At 40.0% G+C, this 16,053-nt stretch overlaps 2 protein-coding genes across 2 annotated transcripts; one reads left to right on the top strand and one right to left on the bottom strand.

The window, feature by feature from the left end:
* Positions 1-2,595: 2,595 nt before the first annotated feature.
* Positions 2,596-5,539, top strand: LOC137258102 (uncharacterized). The gene is made up of 4 exons (XM_067795663.1): positions 2,596-2,674; positions 3,543-3,689; positions 4,089-4,209; positions 4,927-5,539. Exons 1-4 carry the CDS (start codon positions 2,596-2,598, stop codon positions 5,537-5,539), a joined length of 960 nt encoding a protein of 319 aa, XP_067651764.1.
* Positions 5,540-7,243: 1,704 nt separating this feature from the next.
* Positions 7,244-14,668, bottom strand: LOC137258310 (uncharacterized). Its single transcript, XM_067795945.1, has 3 exons — positions 13,925-14,668; positions 10,865-10,952; positions 7,244-10,508 (listed from the first exon to the last, which is right to left on the bottom strand). Exons 1-3 carry the CDS (start codon positions 14,495-14,497, stop codon positions 10,297-10,299), a joined length of 873 nt encoding a protein of 290 aa, XP_067652046.1. The 5' UTR covers positions 14,498-14,668; the 3' UTR covers positions 7,244-10,296.
* Positions 14,669-16,053: the final 1,385 nt, after the last annotated feature.

Below are 16,053 nucleotides of genomic sequence, written 5' to 3'. Positions count from 1 at the left end.
ATCAGTGGGCTTCACAGCCTAGACCAGCAGTAAAATTAAACACCGGTTGGATTCACGGAGTTCATCATCATGACCCGATGTCAGACTTATCTGAAGGATCCATAGTTACTGTAAACCTGACAAATATAATAAAATAATCCATAACTTTCACTGTCCTGACCAGTAGTCAGCAATATCGCTTTCACCAGCCAGAACCTTTGCACAAAGCAAAGCGTTGTGGTAGTTTAGAGGTAATAATGTTTCAACTGGATACCATGCGTGAAGCCCATTTCTGGTGTTCCTCGCCCCGATAATACTGGAATATGGCGTTAAACCAAACTCACTCACTCACTTTATTCCCAAAGCACTAAAGTGATCGTAAGTCACTAAGGTAACCTCAGTGCAATGTTAAAAAATGTTTGATTGTGAAAGAAGCTCCTGTTATATAAAGAATGTAATGACAGGAACAACAAACAGTCTTCTTCATGTCCATCAGTCACTTGAGGATTCCGGATTAAAGTTTCTCAACCGCGCCTTATGCTGGTCGTTATTAGCGACTGAAAGGATGTAACGGTCGGCTCGCTGTTATGGCATAGGTAAAGTGTCATCTCCCTTCAACGGTGTTGATCCTTCGGTGCCTGTCTGGTCCAGATTATTTACGGGCGGTATTGTTATTGAGTGTGTCATACAATATCGACACAGAGATATATCAACCAGCATAACTTACGTGGCATGCTGGTACCGGAGTCTTTGGGTTGTTAGGAGACAAACCGAGAACGATGAGTTTCTCACAATGGATACACATCTTTTTACCTTTTTAAACAACTGAAGATTAAGTTTCGGAACAAGTGACTGAATCTCACTTAAAATGATCATTCCAGAGTGCAGACTAAGGCTCCTTTTCAATTTAAATTTTGGGGGTTACTGTCAAAATTTTATATTTTCAGAGACTAAGCGTTAGTGTTGCATTTTGCTTGCATTGTTAAAGTTATGTAAGAATGCAGTCGTTCACGCAAAGTTTTAAAGAGCAATAACATAATAATATATACACATTAACATAATACGAAAGACTGCACATACGTTGGATCATAATAATTTTGTGAGGTTAGTTCTGCGTCGCTTTCAGCAATATTCCACAAATATCACGGCGGTGGACGCCAGAAATGGGCTTCACGCTTTTAGCCCATGTAGAGATTCGAATCTGAGTCTTCGACGTGACGGTCGAACGCCTAAATCACTAGCCCAGTCCGTCGCGCCATTATTTTGAGGAAGGGCTGTGACATCCAACAAACAGTTCTAATATGCCTTACACTATATGAACTTCTACTTGTTTCATGATATTCTTTAATATAAAACTGGATTTGAAAGAATGAATCAGCCGCATTTTAGAATTTCAGACATTTGGCAGTCTAAGTAAACTTAGTCTCAGTATTATCCATTACACTCCTATACTCGGACCCAGTGTGGGAGTGTAACGAGTAATACTGAGACTTAGTAAACTGACCCATTTAGGTAAAGCTTTGATTTTTGCGTCGGATAATTACCACGTTCCCGCTTTGTTTTGCGTTTGCTGCAAAGATTTAAAAAAAATAATAGTAACACGATACTTTTTCATAGTTCATATAATGTTAAAAGGGTGAGCACTGGGAAACAAAATAACCACAAGGATACGAACCAAGGAATGCTACAAATAATGACACTCAATCAATACGAGAACTATGAGAGTTATCTACCCTTTCGTCTTTTCTGAAACTCCGTGCATTGGCGAAGTGGTCTCCCGTTAATTGAAATGAAGTGCAAGGTTTGACGAATTGTTACTATGCAATCTCTTTTATGCGAGTTTCAAATACAGTTTGGGATTTGTCCTTAAACAAATCGAATCAGGATTACAATTAAATGCAAATGTTTGAATATAACCTGACTTACGGATAATTTAAATTGTAAGCCTTACGTCGCAAGGAGCATGTTGGAATACGTCACGTGACCTTGTTTTCGCTGCGTTTGTGAATTTTTGTCGGTTTATCCAAAAACGTATATTTGTTTATCGATGTTGGGGTTATTTTCAAGCTCTTAATTTGGTTATGATATATATTTGGGCAAATCGAGGAACAAGATGCGATCTCCGCAGTCTCACATAGATTAGTTCAACAGGTACGAAATGTTTGTGCTTTTTATATGTTCAAATGGCTCTATTCTCACTTTATTCGTCATCCGCGCGAAACCAGTAATCATCATGTGTTTGAATATCAAACTGTAGGGGTGTTATAGCCCTCACATCATGCAAAATGATAGTTTTTACTTTTCATATTTAGTCGATATATCATCAGGCGACTTTTGGAAGGACAATTTGTTCTGTTTTATTGTCGAATTGTTTTCGAATGTCAGTGTTTATACACCCAAGCTGTACAGTATATATAAACGCTTTGAGTCATTGTAAATACTCGAATAAACCCTTGGTTTGAAAATTTATTTGTCTTCAATACGTTACTGACGGCAAGCTAAAAGGATATTCGAACAAAGGATATTCCTAATCGTACGCAAAACCATAACACGAAGATTAGTTACTTTACAGCAACAGTTCTCAAATCAACAGTTTTACGTTAGTTTGTTTCAGTTATGAAAACAGTACCACCCATACAAGTTAGATCTCCAAGTGGAAGCACATCTTCCCAGTCATCAGAAGCAACTCCTACGCGTAAGTTTCGTCCTTAAGTGTAAGCTGTGTCTCACGTGGCATGGTCGTTTTCTTGTAGCTAAGTCATAAGTTTGAACTTGCTTTTGATCAGTGTTTTCCTTTGCAGTGCCTTGATCTTGCGATATTGGTCATATGGTGCATTTCATATGTTTCTTGTGCAGTTTCTGTTTTCATTTTCAATGTTTTAACTGCTAGTAAGTCAAAAGTCAGGATTTATACTTCTGGGAACAGATCAGAATAGGCCACAACTATCCCATTCTTGTGTTTTAGAGACTATTGAATTGAGATGGAAAGTAAAGCTTAGTTGATTTGCTGACTGAGTCTCTTTCTGATATTCATGGTGCTGACAGGATGGGTTGTCAGTTTCAGACTCAGTAGATGTTACTTAAAACGTCTGTATGGAATGTTATTTTTATTTTTATGGAGTTTAGTTGTGATTCTTACTTATTGATTTGTATGTTTAATGTATCACAGTAACCCACTCTCTGTTCAAATTACTTTTTAAAAAACTGTTAGGTATGCCTAGGTCTCAGATGAAAGATGTTGTTACGGCTTCATTCTTGAAATAAATGTAAATATATTTATGTAAATATATTTACATTCATAATCCGTTTAATACTGAGCGAATTGAAACTATTGAAACTTTTGACAGCTCATAATGTCCACTGAATGATGAAATGTGGCAGCATCAGTAGAGTAGCTGGTAATTACTGATGTCAGACGTCTGTCCATTCTTCATTACTTTTCATATTTCACATGGCAATTACTGGAATTTTAAATTGCAGTCACGTTCTTTTGGATTTAATGCCAGATATTTATGCCAAATAAATCATAAAAAAAATGGCAAGCCTTTATTTCTTTGACACAGATAAGAATGTGAATGTTAGCGACCTGGTGTCACAGCCTCGCCCCTCTCCATCTAACACTGACGAACATGATGGTGCTCAGAGACCTACCTGTCACCATGTGAACTCACAAGACACTGGGATTGGACTACAAGACATCAGACTAGATGGTAGAAGCTTTGTAAATTGTTTCATGAATGAATTGTTTGATAGAATTCCAGTGTCCATATGTCCAAAAAATTACATCATAGTCATGCTTCATGATTCCTTCTAAAATCGACCAAGGCCTCCTTTCACAAGACATGAAGGTGATGGTAAGTCACTATGGTAACCTTAGTGCATTGTTAAAGAATGGGAGTTAAGAATAACCTCAGTAACGGTTGCATCGTGAAAGGAGACCCTAAACATCTAATGTGCCATCTTTAATTCTAGTTTGATAAAAACAAATGATAAATTTGTCTGCATGGTTTTACGAGGGAGAAAGTCCCATTTAATAATTCTGCACACTGTTGTAACTGATTCAGGGTTGTTGACCTAAAATGTGCTATAATTTTCGGATCTGTTACCAGATCATTTCCTGAACCAGTTCGAACCCAGTGTTCAGAGCAAGCTGAAGATGATAACAGCAGCTCACCAGAATGCTAAGAAGTACTTGGACATAACAGTCACTGCTCTTAACAACCAGAAACAGTAAGTACCTCTGCTGGATACACATCCTAAAGAGGTTAAGGGTAATTTTCCTCCATATGCCCCCCCCCCCCCCCACACACACACACTTTCTTGGTGTACTTTCTTACACTTGTCAGAGGGGTACACAAAGTCGGTAGTTTACACTACCAGTTGCTGGACCTCTGCTTTTGTTGAAGACGTGGTGGATATGAGGGTTAGAAGGCTGACTTTTATGTTCTGGTGGTTAGCTACCTGGCTCTAAAGGTGTGAGTTAGAATCCTGGAAGAGACTCAACCTAACAAAAGTATGAAAATCTCTACTTCACTCAGGAAGTGCTTTCTCAAACAGAGATTGGGCTTGAGAACTTACACATTGGGCTATTTTCACAATTATTAGCAATTTTATGAATATAGAATGGGCCACTGCCTCTTGTATCAATAGTAAACTTCAACTTTAAATGTCCCATTTGTCATTCTAATGTGCAAAATGGTCCATGTCCTCCGCCTTTCCCAATCCCTGCCCTAATAATAACATGCCTTACATTTGACCTATGGCCTGGTGTAATCACATGCCTAATTCTGGTTCAAGGCGCCCTAGAACTATATCAATACTGGACAATGCAAACTTTGTTTTTGCTTCGTCTATTACGTGGATTCGGTTTGATATAACTGGAGTACCTTTGCAGTCGTGCTCGCCCACTGAAACATCTGCAAGAAATTCTATAATCCCCTGTTTCAGATACCTGACATATATGTCTGAGCAGAACAGAGAGTACCAGATGAAGCTTGAAAACCTGGAGTCAGAGCTCAGGCGGGAACAGGCGCTCAAGGACAAGGCAGAGCGAGACATTGATATGTGGAAAGCAGAATGCAACAAGGCGGAGGCCACCTTCAACAAAGTCAAATTACGCAAGACACAGATACAGGCAAGTTTGGCTCAAATGTATGACAAATACGACGCTCTGATGTCAGAGAATCAGTCCTTGCGGAGACTTGTCGAAAACCTGTCTTCCAGCTGGGAGGAGAGGCGACACAGTTTGATGCCAGTCCGTAAACCAAAGCAAGGCACTCCAAGACCCGTGCCAGCAGAAGCTAGGAGTGAAACCATGGTGCGTTTGCCTCCTATTGCTAAGTCAACTCAAAGCAGGTCTTTTAAGAAGACCAGACGGTCAGGTCAGACGTTTCTGCCACCGATTGGACAGGGGAGACTCAAACCTATAAACGATACAGAAAAGACTGCATCTTCTACTTCCCTCCGCCAATATCGGTCCTCAGTGAGGACCCCTACACCTTGGTATAAAGGCAGCGACAACAGCAATAACAATGGCCCCGGGGATCGTTTGTATCAATGATTTTGAGTGACATGTACAAACCTGCGATATGACTTACCACAACAACCCTTGGGCCTTCCAGCTGTGGTAATGACATTTCACTGCCAGTCAGTAACCCAACGTCAGGTGACAATAATTAATGAGCTTCTTCCAGAGTACATGTACATCTTTCTCTTCCCATTTCAATACATGGTGCATATAGCTGATATTGTACATATCCGTCAACCATTCAGTTAAGCATAATAGAGATTATTCCAGTAAACATCAAACTGAAAAGCTCACTTTGTATTTAGGTTTTCCATATATTTGAATTAATCCCTTTTCATACTGGCTGAGAACTAACTGGAAGATATCTGTATATATAGTTAAATGGAGACTGAACAATTGTTGTTGCCAGAGAGCTTTTTAGGAATGGTTTCTATCTGTGTACAAGCTAATGTTGGAAAGAGCCTTGTTATGTTATGTAACCATTTGAAAATAGATGTTACATGCCTCAAACGGATATTATGTTTCTCCCACAAAACTCCTCACAGTGCATGCTGAAAAATATAACAATTACTTTTGCTGAAGAGATGCGTTTTCAGTCTTCTTTCGAGATTCAATGATTATATCATTGTTCAATGGGGAGTGCATGCCAAAGATGTGCTGCAGAGAGATCTGGTTCCTAATGTTTTCAGTTGTTTGGAGTAACTGTAAGACTGTACATAGTGCGAAACCCAATACTGCAGTGCATGATGTTGTGTTGGCATCAGCAAGTGTGAGCTGAGTAAAAGTAATTACACCAATTTCTCCATCATAATCAGACCTTCTGTCGTGTGCACACTGTTCCTATGAAATGAATGATGGCACCTCTTGAAATGGTTCTTGAGGATAACATCTTAATTCAACATCTTCAGTTCATGGGAGCAACTGATTATAGGCATGTTTGCAGGTCGATAACATCAGTGACACGTGACTCGTACATAACGGTACGTATATGTTGATTTGACAACTGGAACATATAGGCCACGCCCACTATTTCCTGACCCTCCTAGTAACAGGATGGGCTGAACTTTTATTGCAGCCCTGCCCAAAACTAGGTCCCTTTGCTGCAAATCCGCCTAAATGGTGAGCCCACCTTCATGCAAAATCCACCAAATGGTGTGGGCATGAGCTGTAAATGCGCTAAAAAGGTGTGCGCTCCTTCGTTTGCCACACGTCCCTTATAAGGTGCGCATAAAACTTTAGAAAGTGGGTGCGCACATTTTGTTGGTGTGCTCTCTATGCCTAGATCCGCAACAAGGCTTGCACACAGGCTGGTCCCTTTCTGTCTCCATAAAGAACATAAACACAGAAGTTCATTTTCATTTGACTAAAGTTGCCCTCCATATATCCTATTCTTGTAGGGTCAGAGACTCAGTGGGGTAGCCTAGGGGCTGTAGCGTTTGCTCGTCACCCCAAAGGCCAAGGTTCGATTCCCCATATGGGTACAATGTGTCCGTTTGTGGTGTTCCCCGCCGCCATAAAACTGGAATATTGTTAAAGCGGCTAAGAGTCAAACTCACTCACACATATTCTTGTATTGATCTGCTGTTAAGCAATACTGTTACTGTTAGAAATTTTTTTAATATTAGGATAGTTGAAGTTGGACTGTAATGTCTTTTTCAGTTAACATTAATGGACACTATTTTTAATATAAGAGTGTTTATGAGAGAGAAAAAAAGAGAAAAAACTCTGTAATTGTTATAGACAAACAGATTTTATTGGTATATATGGCCCGGAGGCCAACAGTACAATGTAAATATATTGAAATGTACACAGTGACAGCGCTACCATGCAATACGGCGTAAATAGCATACCAAAGATAGGCAATGTTAAGTGCAATACAGAGCTATTCTCGATGTGATCTATTGCGATTTATATGGTATAGTAATAGTGCTATCTTGTACAGTAGTTGCACGTCATTCGTTGCTAACACAGCTTTAAACGTTTCTTTTGATGGTTGTCTACATAGATAGAAGGGTAGATATTTATGTCTGGTATTCATCCTCCGTGACGTTACAATGATCACAGATGGTAATTTCATCAAACGGACGTTCAGAAAACCTTGCAGCTTTTATCTTAAAATCATGGCCATTACAACGGAACATAGTTAGAACTCTTAGTAGATGGATACATTTAGAGAAGATGAGTATAATTCAGGTTTGATAATGGAATTAAATTCTGTATAATAGCTAATACTACTTGACGAACGGACGTCATGGAACCATTCCTGTTTTTATATATCTTTACATCGTTGTTTGAACATTTTTAGAAAGGAATCACTGTCACCAACATCTTGTGCAAACCATACATGGCCAAATCCACATTGAAACAATAATTCCCGTACAGATGAAGCCCAGTCTATATCTCCCGCACCATCTAATTTCTTGAGAAGTTCATAACTGTTCCTGGATATTCTGTTAAGAGGTTGTCTAATCAATCTTATCCAGAACGATATTACGAGCAGCGTCCACTTTCTGCTAGTATAATTTTATTGGCACCTTTATACCCACTTTCAGAATGAATTTACAAAATTTAGTATGAAGTTTTTCTATGTTCTTGTTACTTTTAATCCCCCAAACTTCCGCTTCATATAACAGAACTGGCTGAATCTTTCCATCAAACAATTTGAGTGAAGACTCAATGGGAAGATTGTTATACAGTCGAACCCCATTGTCTCGGACTCGGTTGAGACGAATTCTCGGATGTGTCGAACTGACATCTCGGTCCCTGCCGATTTTCTTATATTTATCATTATTTTTAGCCTGATGTGTCGAACTAGATGTGTCGAATTCCCGGTTGTGTCGAACTCATTTTAGGGTCCCCAAAGGCTCTAACAAGTACAAATTTACCCTTTTGTCTCGAACTGTCAAAGCTGGTTGTTGCAACTGAAAACTTCAGTCGCACAAGTCATCCTCATAAACGTGCCACCTAAAAATCAAAAGTAACGATTAACGGACTCAGCAATCAAGTCTATACATCTATACATACATTGTCAGCACACTTACCAACTGAACTTTACTCAAACAATTAACCATAACTAAGTTGTTACCAGTGACACGTTGATCACGGACAGACAGGATATCTCTTAAAAAAAACCAATGGCGCATGTTGTTGTCATGTGACAGTCTATGTTAGCGGTCATGTGATTTCCTTGAAAATACAAAATGAGAAGTGAGGAAAACGGAGTTGGATTATCTAAATTGATGTTTTGTTTTTGGTTTAGTATTTAAGGTGTAGGATCAATTTTTTTAACCAGTACGGTTAGTAACATGGCAGAGCAATTCAGCGAAGGACCCGATCAGCCCTGGGGGATAACTGGATCGCATGTTACACCTAAAAAGCGAAACTTATCTGTGAAGACAATAGAGACAAAGTACGAGGCTGATAAAATCAAAGAGGCATTTGTTCAGTCAAGCTTTTCACCTTCTCGTAAGACAAATAAAACGCTTTACAGCATGTAGTGCTCTTTCTGCTTGCATTGCAAGTGTCTCACAAGCTCTGGAGAAATCATTTCTACATGAAAACACAATTCCTAAATACTTATAGTATGGTACAACCTCTAGTTGGCTATCGCCAATATACCATTTTTCACAGTTCGCATTTTTGCCTCCTTTTTTCAATACTATTATTTTTGTTTTGTTAATGTTTATTGAAAGACCCCAATTCAAACAGTATTTCTTTAAAACATCAATCTTCCACCAAGTATATAACCGAGTCTGCGAATACAGCTACATCATCCGCGAACAGAAGTATTGATATGTCGTTGATTGTTTCATTAATGAATATGCCTCTTGTGTCATTTGCTAAAATGTCGTTTACAAGTTCTTCTATATATAACAAGAACAGTATGGGTGACAAAACGCAACCTTATATGTCATCTTATATTTACTGATTCTAACAGAAGCTTTTACGTTACATAACATAAATAAGTTTGGATCTATTCACAGACTCTAATGCTTTTTAGAAATCTACAAATAAACAATAAAATTTTCATCCCTTCTTGAGCAGATATTTGTGTGCAAGACTGTTCAAAGTGAAAATATGGTCAAGAGTAGAGTATTCTTGTCTGAAACCTGCCTGATGCTCTGATAATAGTTGCTGGCTCGAGATCCAGAATTTGACGCGATTATCTATGACAGCAGAGAATATTCTATTTAAAGTATTTAGCAAGGATATTCCCCTGTAGTTATTGGGGTCTTTCTTATCCACTGATTTGAGCAATGGTACGATTAAGCCAATATTCCACGCATCGGGAAACAGACCTGTCTCCAAAACATGGTTAAACAAACAACTTATATAAGGCAAAAAGCAATGTGGTGACTTCTTTAAATACCTCTACGGGTATCCATCTCGTGATAGCACATACAGTCCGTTCTCCAGGAGACCTATTCCAGTAAGGTCTGACTGTACAGAAATATCATTATTTGTTACATACACAAATTCAAATATTGAGGGTTTGTTGGTTTGCGGATACATGATGTCGCTTGTGAAGAAGATGCAGTCCGCCCAGTCCTCGTGTATACGAGAGAAGCGTGCAGCGATGAATTGTTATGAACTATTAAATGCGATTGTTGCAAACCTTGCGATCTTAGATCCTCTGGTGCCAGTTATATATTCTTTATGCGTGGTCTTTGTCTTTTTCCTTGATGGTAGGATGCAATGTTGTAGTCGTGGCAGTCCCAGATCGCGTGGTGGTGGTGGTCTCATAAAGTCCCAGTAGTGGTCTCATTATCAGATGTAGTATTAGTAGTATTTTAGGTGGTACTGTCGTCACCATAATCAATTTCGGTTTCCTCATTTCTTTCTCTGTATGACTCAGTGCTGATCGCATCATGGTTATTAATAGAATAATTTGTAGCTGTAGTCTCATCATCTGATCTCGAAGTGGTACTCCTGTCAGTTGAAATGGAACCCTGGGTATGAGTTCTAGGCTTATCAGTCGTTGTGGTATCGGCGTTACTTGAACCTATAAGGGAATTGGGACCGTTTTGTTAAAATGTATTTATTTAAATGCGAGGCAAATCCTTTCGTATTCATCGCTTGACTTTGCAGACGACACAAGAAAAAAACAGATTTAGAGTTATCTCCCTTCCATCGACTTCCATTCGCAAAACATCGATAATTTTCGTGCATCATGCGTGATTCAACGTTATTCGAGATAAAGATGTACTACCACGAAGTACCGCATGAGTTGCCACTGGCAGCTGAGTACATTGAATTGCGCCTCGCTTGTAAGTGAGGTATACTGAAAATCATAGATGATCGCCTAGCCAATCACAAAACGACATTTATGTTTGAGGTAAGATAACAATATTTACTCACCTAGCGGCAGACATAATAACCCTGAAGTCACAGGTGTGCACATCTCCATGGTCCGGCATGGGCGACCACCACACGGATGGTTTGCTCTCTGGATAAAGAACAGGGTGACTTTGTAATATTCGAAGCCTTTCCGTTTTGAGGGGTAAAACGACACAAATACAAGTGAAATGCCACCGCCCAAGAATTGTTTTCTCGATTATGGCAGGAACGAGATTCCTGTAGGCGTATGTGGCAACATGGTAGTCCCCGCCGTGATATCGCTGGAATATTGCTAAAAGCGGCGTAAAACCAAACTCACTCACTCACTCAACGTGGTAGTGATAACTGCATGAACTGATCAGTGACAATCAGTGAGGACATCTGGTGTGTACGATGAGAGTAAGGAGTATGCCCGGCCACTCATGCTGTCAGTGTTTGTCACTTGCCTGACGTCAGTTCTCCTGTCTACAAAGGCGACCTTTAAATACTGGCAATCAAGCCGTGGACAGACACTCGATCGGAGCTACTGCAGAGATACGCACGCACGCACGCACACACACATACTCTATTCAAAAGTAGGAGGTATGCAATAAATTGAGTCACGAGTGTTTATATTTATACATACAGTGGAAGCTGCTTAAACCGACAGCTGTCCAATCCGGCAGGTTGTCAGCACCGGTATAAAATCTCAGCCCCATCCATGGCTTGTGCATTTACCACTGACTCTACAATCCAGCACATCAGTCCCAGTAAGTACCGGTTTAGACAGCTTCAACTTTAATGTGATACATGATTTAACAGGGGTTTGGGGACCTAAGACTGAGATTTGCATTAGTTGTAGAGTGAGTGAGTGAGTGAGTGAGTGAGTGAGTGAGTGAGTTAATTTTTACACCCCACTCAGCAATACTCCAACAATAAAACGGCTCTCTGTAAGTAATCGGATCTGACCCAGACAATCCAGGGATCAACAGCATGGACATCCATCTACGCAATTGGTATACGATGACGTGTCAACTCAGTCAGCGATCCCATAAATTACCTGTTGAATGTCACATGAGCATAGTTTGTTCGATGATCTGCCAAAGCGCTCTCCTGTTCATCATGTCATTTTGCACAATAAGTCAAATTCATTAACATCCGGTAAGATTAAGGCCGCTTTTAACAATATTCTAGCAATACCAGGACGGGGGCTTCACACGTTGTACACGTGTGGGGTATTCTGTTTGAGAGGCACTTCGACTACCGTAGTTCTGATGAAAAAGGATTAAGCGACCAGGGGCCCGTTTCACAAAACTCTCGTAAGCCTAAGCGCTCGTAACTTTTCTCGTAGCATTCGTACCTCCTATATTACAGTATAAACGGTACGAGTACTACGAGAAAAAGTTACGAGAACTTAAATATTTGCACTTTGAACTTAACATTGAACGATGTTTTTCAATTGATTTCAAACATTCATATATGATTTGAATGTTGATGTTCACATAGAGTTAGGAAAAGACAATTGCAAAGTGTAAAACCTGGGAAGAGGTCTTGCTAACAAAACAAAAACCTCATGCGGTTATTGTGGGAAAACAATAGATGACGTAACATATGATGAGAAGCAAGGCGTGACATGAGAAGTCTTTATCTCTCAAGATTTGTTAACATGTTCAAATTGCCAGTAAATACTGCACACGGTCACGAAATTATAGTCACGTAATCCCCGGGTTATGTTTTCACCAAAGAGCGTGGTGTGGTCACCACACACTTAAATGGGCGGATGTGTCCGGTTAGACCCGACCATTACGTTATTGCCTCACACTCAGTACCTTCTAGAAATTATTTCTCCAGATGTGAAGTTTCTGTTTTGAACCAGTATATATGAATTATGAACATTTAAAATCATACTTAGCTGTAACGTGTACGATCTGTTGGTCGCCTCTTTCCGCAATTATCACTATCAAGTACCACTTTAGTCAACAGAAATATTTAAAACATTTTCAAACTTTCATTGCTTGAAGAATTACATTATAAGCTGTAAAAATACGAAAACGAGTGAATGTTATTCTTCAAACATTTGCTGACCAAAATAACTTAGAGATATTGGTATTTTCTGATTGATATTTTATCAGTGTGTCAGCGAATAAACAGGTGATTATTCAAAATTTCAAAATTTGCATGTACATGTATCCCTAAATATTTTTGTCCGGTATATGTGGGTTATACAAACTAGCAAAGCTCGCGTCTTTACATTTATATATATTTTTGGCTAAATAGTTTGTAACTTGTGAATTTCTCTAAATACTTCATCGTATCCCACGTACCTTGTTCGATACTCTTGATTTTGATCACTGGATTGTCTTGTCCAGACTCGATTATTTACAGACCGCCGCCATATAGCAGGCATATTGATGACTGCGCGTTGAATAACAAACACATTTGAAAAGATGATAGCATGTGTAAACGTAATATACGATTCAGTTGTTGACGAGACAGTTCCAAGAAGGTAGAATGTCGTACTTGCCTGACAAAGGTTTTGTTAGACTCAGTAGTAGAGAGTAACGAAAAGTACTGAGGCTAAGTTTACTTAAACTGGGGAAAGGTCTGTATGAATGGCGATACAGCGAGGCTTAGCTCGAATGTTCCAGACACCGAGTCAGTGTATATAAAAAGGCTGGTTGTTGTGTTGACGGACACACACGCGGACTTACACTCGTATTTACTGGAGTTGTGTGCCTCTGCCCATCATCGTCTGTATGCCAACAACATCCTACCTACAATCTACATTCAAGACTGACACTTCGTGCCGGACCACTGATTTTGTAAACTATCTTCAATTAGTTTATCAGAGCTCACTGTAAAATGTCGAGAGTCTGGTGAGTTGATATTATATATTTGTGAAACATTACCCTAGACTTGTGACTCAGGTGCATTGTACTAGAAATCTGTATTGTGATTCATTGTAACTTGATCATTGTTTGCTCAACATATTATTGAATATTTTAGACTTGTCTGTGTTAGTTTCTCCGGGTTCAAGGGGGATTTCTTATACCTTTTCTCATGGCAATTTAGTAACCGTAATAAATGTTGCTTAATACTTACAATACGGGCGATGTCCATGGTCCGATACTCCCATCCCTGTTCCAGTCTACAGACGCTCTCCCTCCTAGCATCTTTCAGCTGACAGACCCTAGTCTGATTTTGCCAGCAGTACGTGAGGCAGGGCCTAGCGTAGACGCACATGGCGTTGCACTGCTCTTCCGTCTCCAGTACCACGGTGAGGATCTCGTCCCCCTGGTCTGCAAGTTCTCGAGACAGACTTGCCCGTGGGGTGGTCGCAGTTTCTCGACTGGTAGACGGACCTCCCTGAGGGGTGATCACAGGTTCTTGAGTGATAGACGGACTTCCCTGTGGGGTGGTCACAGTTTCTTGAGTGATAGACGGACTTCCCTGTGGAGTGGTCACAGTTTCTTGAGTGGTAGAAAAACTTGCCAGTAGGGTAGTCACAGTTTCTCGTGTGATAGAAGTACTTTCCTGCGGGGTGGTCACAGTTTCTTGAGTGGTAGAAAAACTTGCCAGTAGGGTAGTCACAGTTTCTCGTGTGATAGACGTACTTTCCTGTGGGGTGCAAGGTGCAAAGACCATAGCCATTATAAATAGGAACCAAGATGACATAATGTCTTTCAGAATTTTGTCCCTCGCAAAGTAATCCTGGGGATATGTCCAGATCAATGAGTTCGACTCCTTATTGTGGTTTGTTTATACGATCGTCATATTTCACATCACATATCACCGCAGTTCCTGTTCTGTTCAGTCCGTCAACACTGAACGCTTGAAACGACTGTTGCGTATTTCACGTATACCCACACTAGTCATGGAAACCCTCGCGAATCGTTACCAAAGTGTTCTGTCAATATCACCAAGCCACGTGGCAAAACCTACTAAAATCTTGTCAGCTCTTCTAATACTTAAAAACACCTTTGTGTTAAAATATCGAAAAAAACCCGTTCTCATTACTGATAATTACTTCGTAGCCAATAGTCCTCAAAACGTGTCGTAATGATCAAGAAAAACATGCTGAAGCTGCAACTTCTTTGACTGTAATACTCTTCTTAATATTTGATGCTCAGACACCAATTAGATGGACAGCCCCTCATGTGTGAAACTAAGAAAACGTCAATCAACATTCATACACACTATACAGTCAACGATTTAAGACGCGGCAATTTACGGCACAGTTGCGTCCACTGGACACTCTCAGAAACGTGTGATTGTTCGAATCCTCATTCGCCCTGAATACCTGTTTGTATCTGGTGTAAATGCACCACACTCGTGTCCGTCCCTCCATGTGGTCAGCCTAGAAGACCAAGTGGAAAGTCAGTAGGTCTTCCTCCGTGGGGTAGTCTAGTGGGAAAGGTGTTCACTCGTCACCCTGAAGACCTGGGTTCAAATCCCCACTTGTCCACAATGTGTGAAGCCCATATCTGGTGTCCCCGCCGCATACTGAAACATGAGCCTCATTAACCTATTCAGACAATGACCTTCTTTTCAGCCGATTCGATTTTTCTCGTGTGAAAGTGAAAATAGACACCATAAACAATTGTGGTTACACTGAATTCCAATTCATTGTTACATAAGAAAATGGTATTTACAAATGAATTTTAACCTTAAACTTTAACAACACCGTATTTTTATTTTTATGTCGAGGTTCAGGCAGCATACCTTAACTAAGAAATCACTGTCCCTGTTTGATGAGGTCGTTAAATGATTCACAATGCATCTGGTTCACTGGTTACACCTGTAATGTGTTTTTTGCACTTATTTAGTGTAGTTCTGTAACACACAATGAGATTGATATAATATCAATTCTGTACCAGACCGCCAAAGTTTTCCAGCGACAGAGCCTCGTTTTGAGACTTCCACGATTTCCAGGTTTCCGTTTGTGAAAGCTCGCTGCACCACTGTACGACGTGTTTGTAAGGTTTCGAAGGAGCTTAGCGTTGCAATATGCAAGTGCTTAGAGGCATCAAACGGATTAATCTATACATATCCAGTTACATGAATCAAACATTCTGGACTGGTTATCGCAGTAAGATGTGAAGTGGTACGGAACCCAGTAAACAGGACACGAGACTTTCGTGTAATGAATGTTTTGACTTGGATATTGCTGGCATATTGTTAAAGACTAAACTCACTCACTCACTGTGACCTGAAAGGTCGTAAAATACTTT

Source organism: Haliotis asinina, chromosome 12 (genome assembly GCF_037392515.1).
Source record: "Haliotis asinina isolate JCU_RB_2024 chromosome 12, JCU_Hal_asi_v2, whole genome shotgun sequence".
Taxonomy (NCBI): Eukaryota; Metazoa; Mollusca; class Gastropoda; order Lepetellida; family Haliotidae; genus Haliotis; species Haliotis asinina.
This window is presented reverse-complemented; position numbering and strand designations above follow the sequence as displayed.

Excerpts from the sequence above, each read along its gene's own strand:
- LOC137258102 (XM_067795663.1), top strand. The coding sequence starts at position 2,596 with ATGAAAACAGTACCACCCATACAAGTTAGATCTCCAAGTGGAAGCACA. Across the intron at positions 2,675-3,542 it reads ATCAGAAGCAACTCCTACGC|ATAAGAATGTGAATGTTAGC; the intron begins GTAAGTTTCGTC and ends TCTTTGACACAG. Across the intron at positions 3,690-4,088 it reads ACAAGACATCAGACTAGATG|ATCATTTCCTGAACCAGTTC; the intron begins GTAGAAGCTTTG and ends ATCTGTTACCAG.
- LOC137258310 (XM_067795945.1), bottom strand. The coding sequence starts at position 14,497 with ATGTCATCTTGGTTCCTATTTATAATGGCTATGGTCTTTGCACCTTGC. Across the intron at positions 10,953-13,924 it reads CCATGGACATCGCCCGTATT|AGAGCAAACCATCCGTGTGG; the intron begins GTAAGTATTAAG and ends TTCTTTATCCAG. Across the intron at positions 10,509-10,864 it reads GTTATTATGTCTGCCGCTAG|GTTCAAGTAACGCCGATACC; the intron begins GTGAGTAAATAT and ends ATTCCCTTATAG.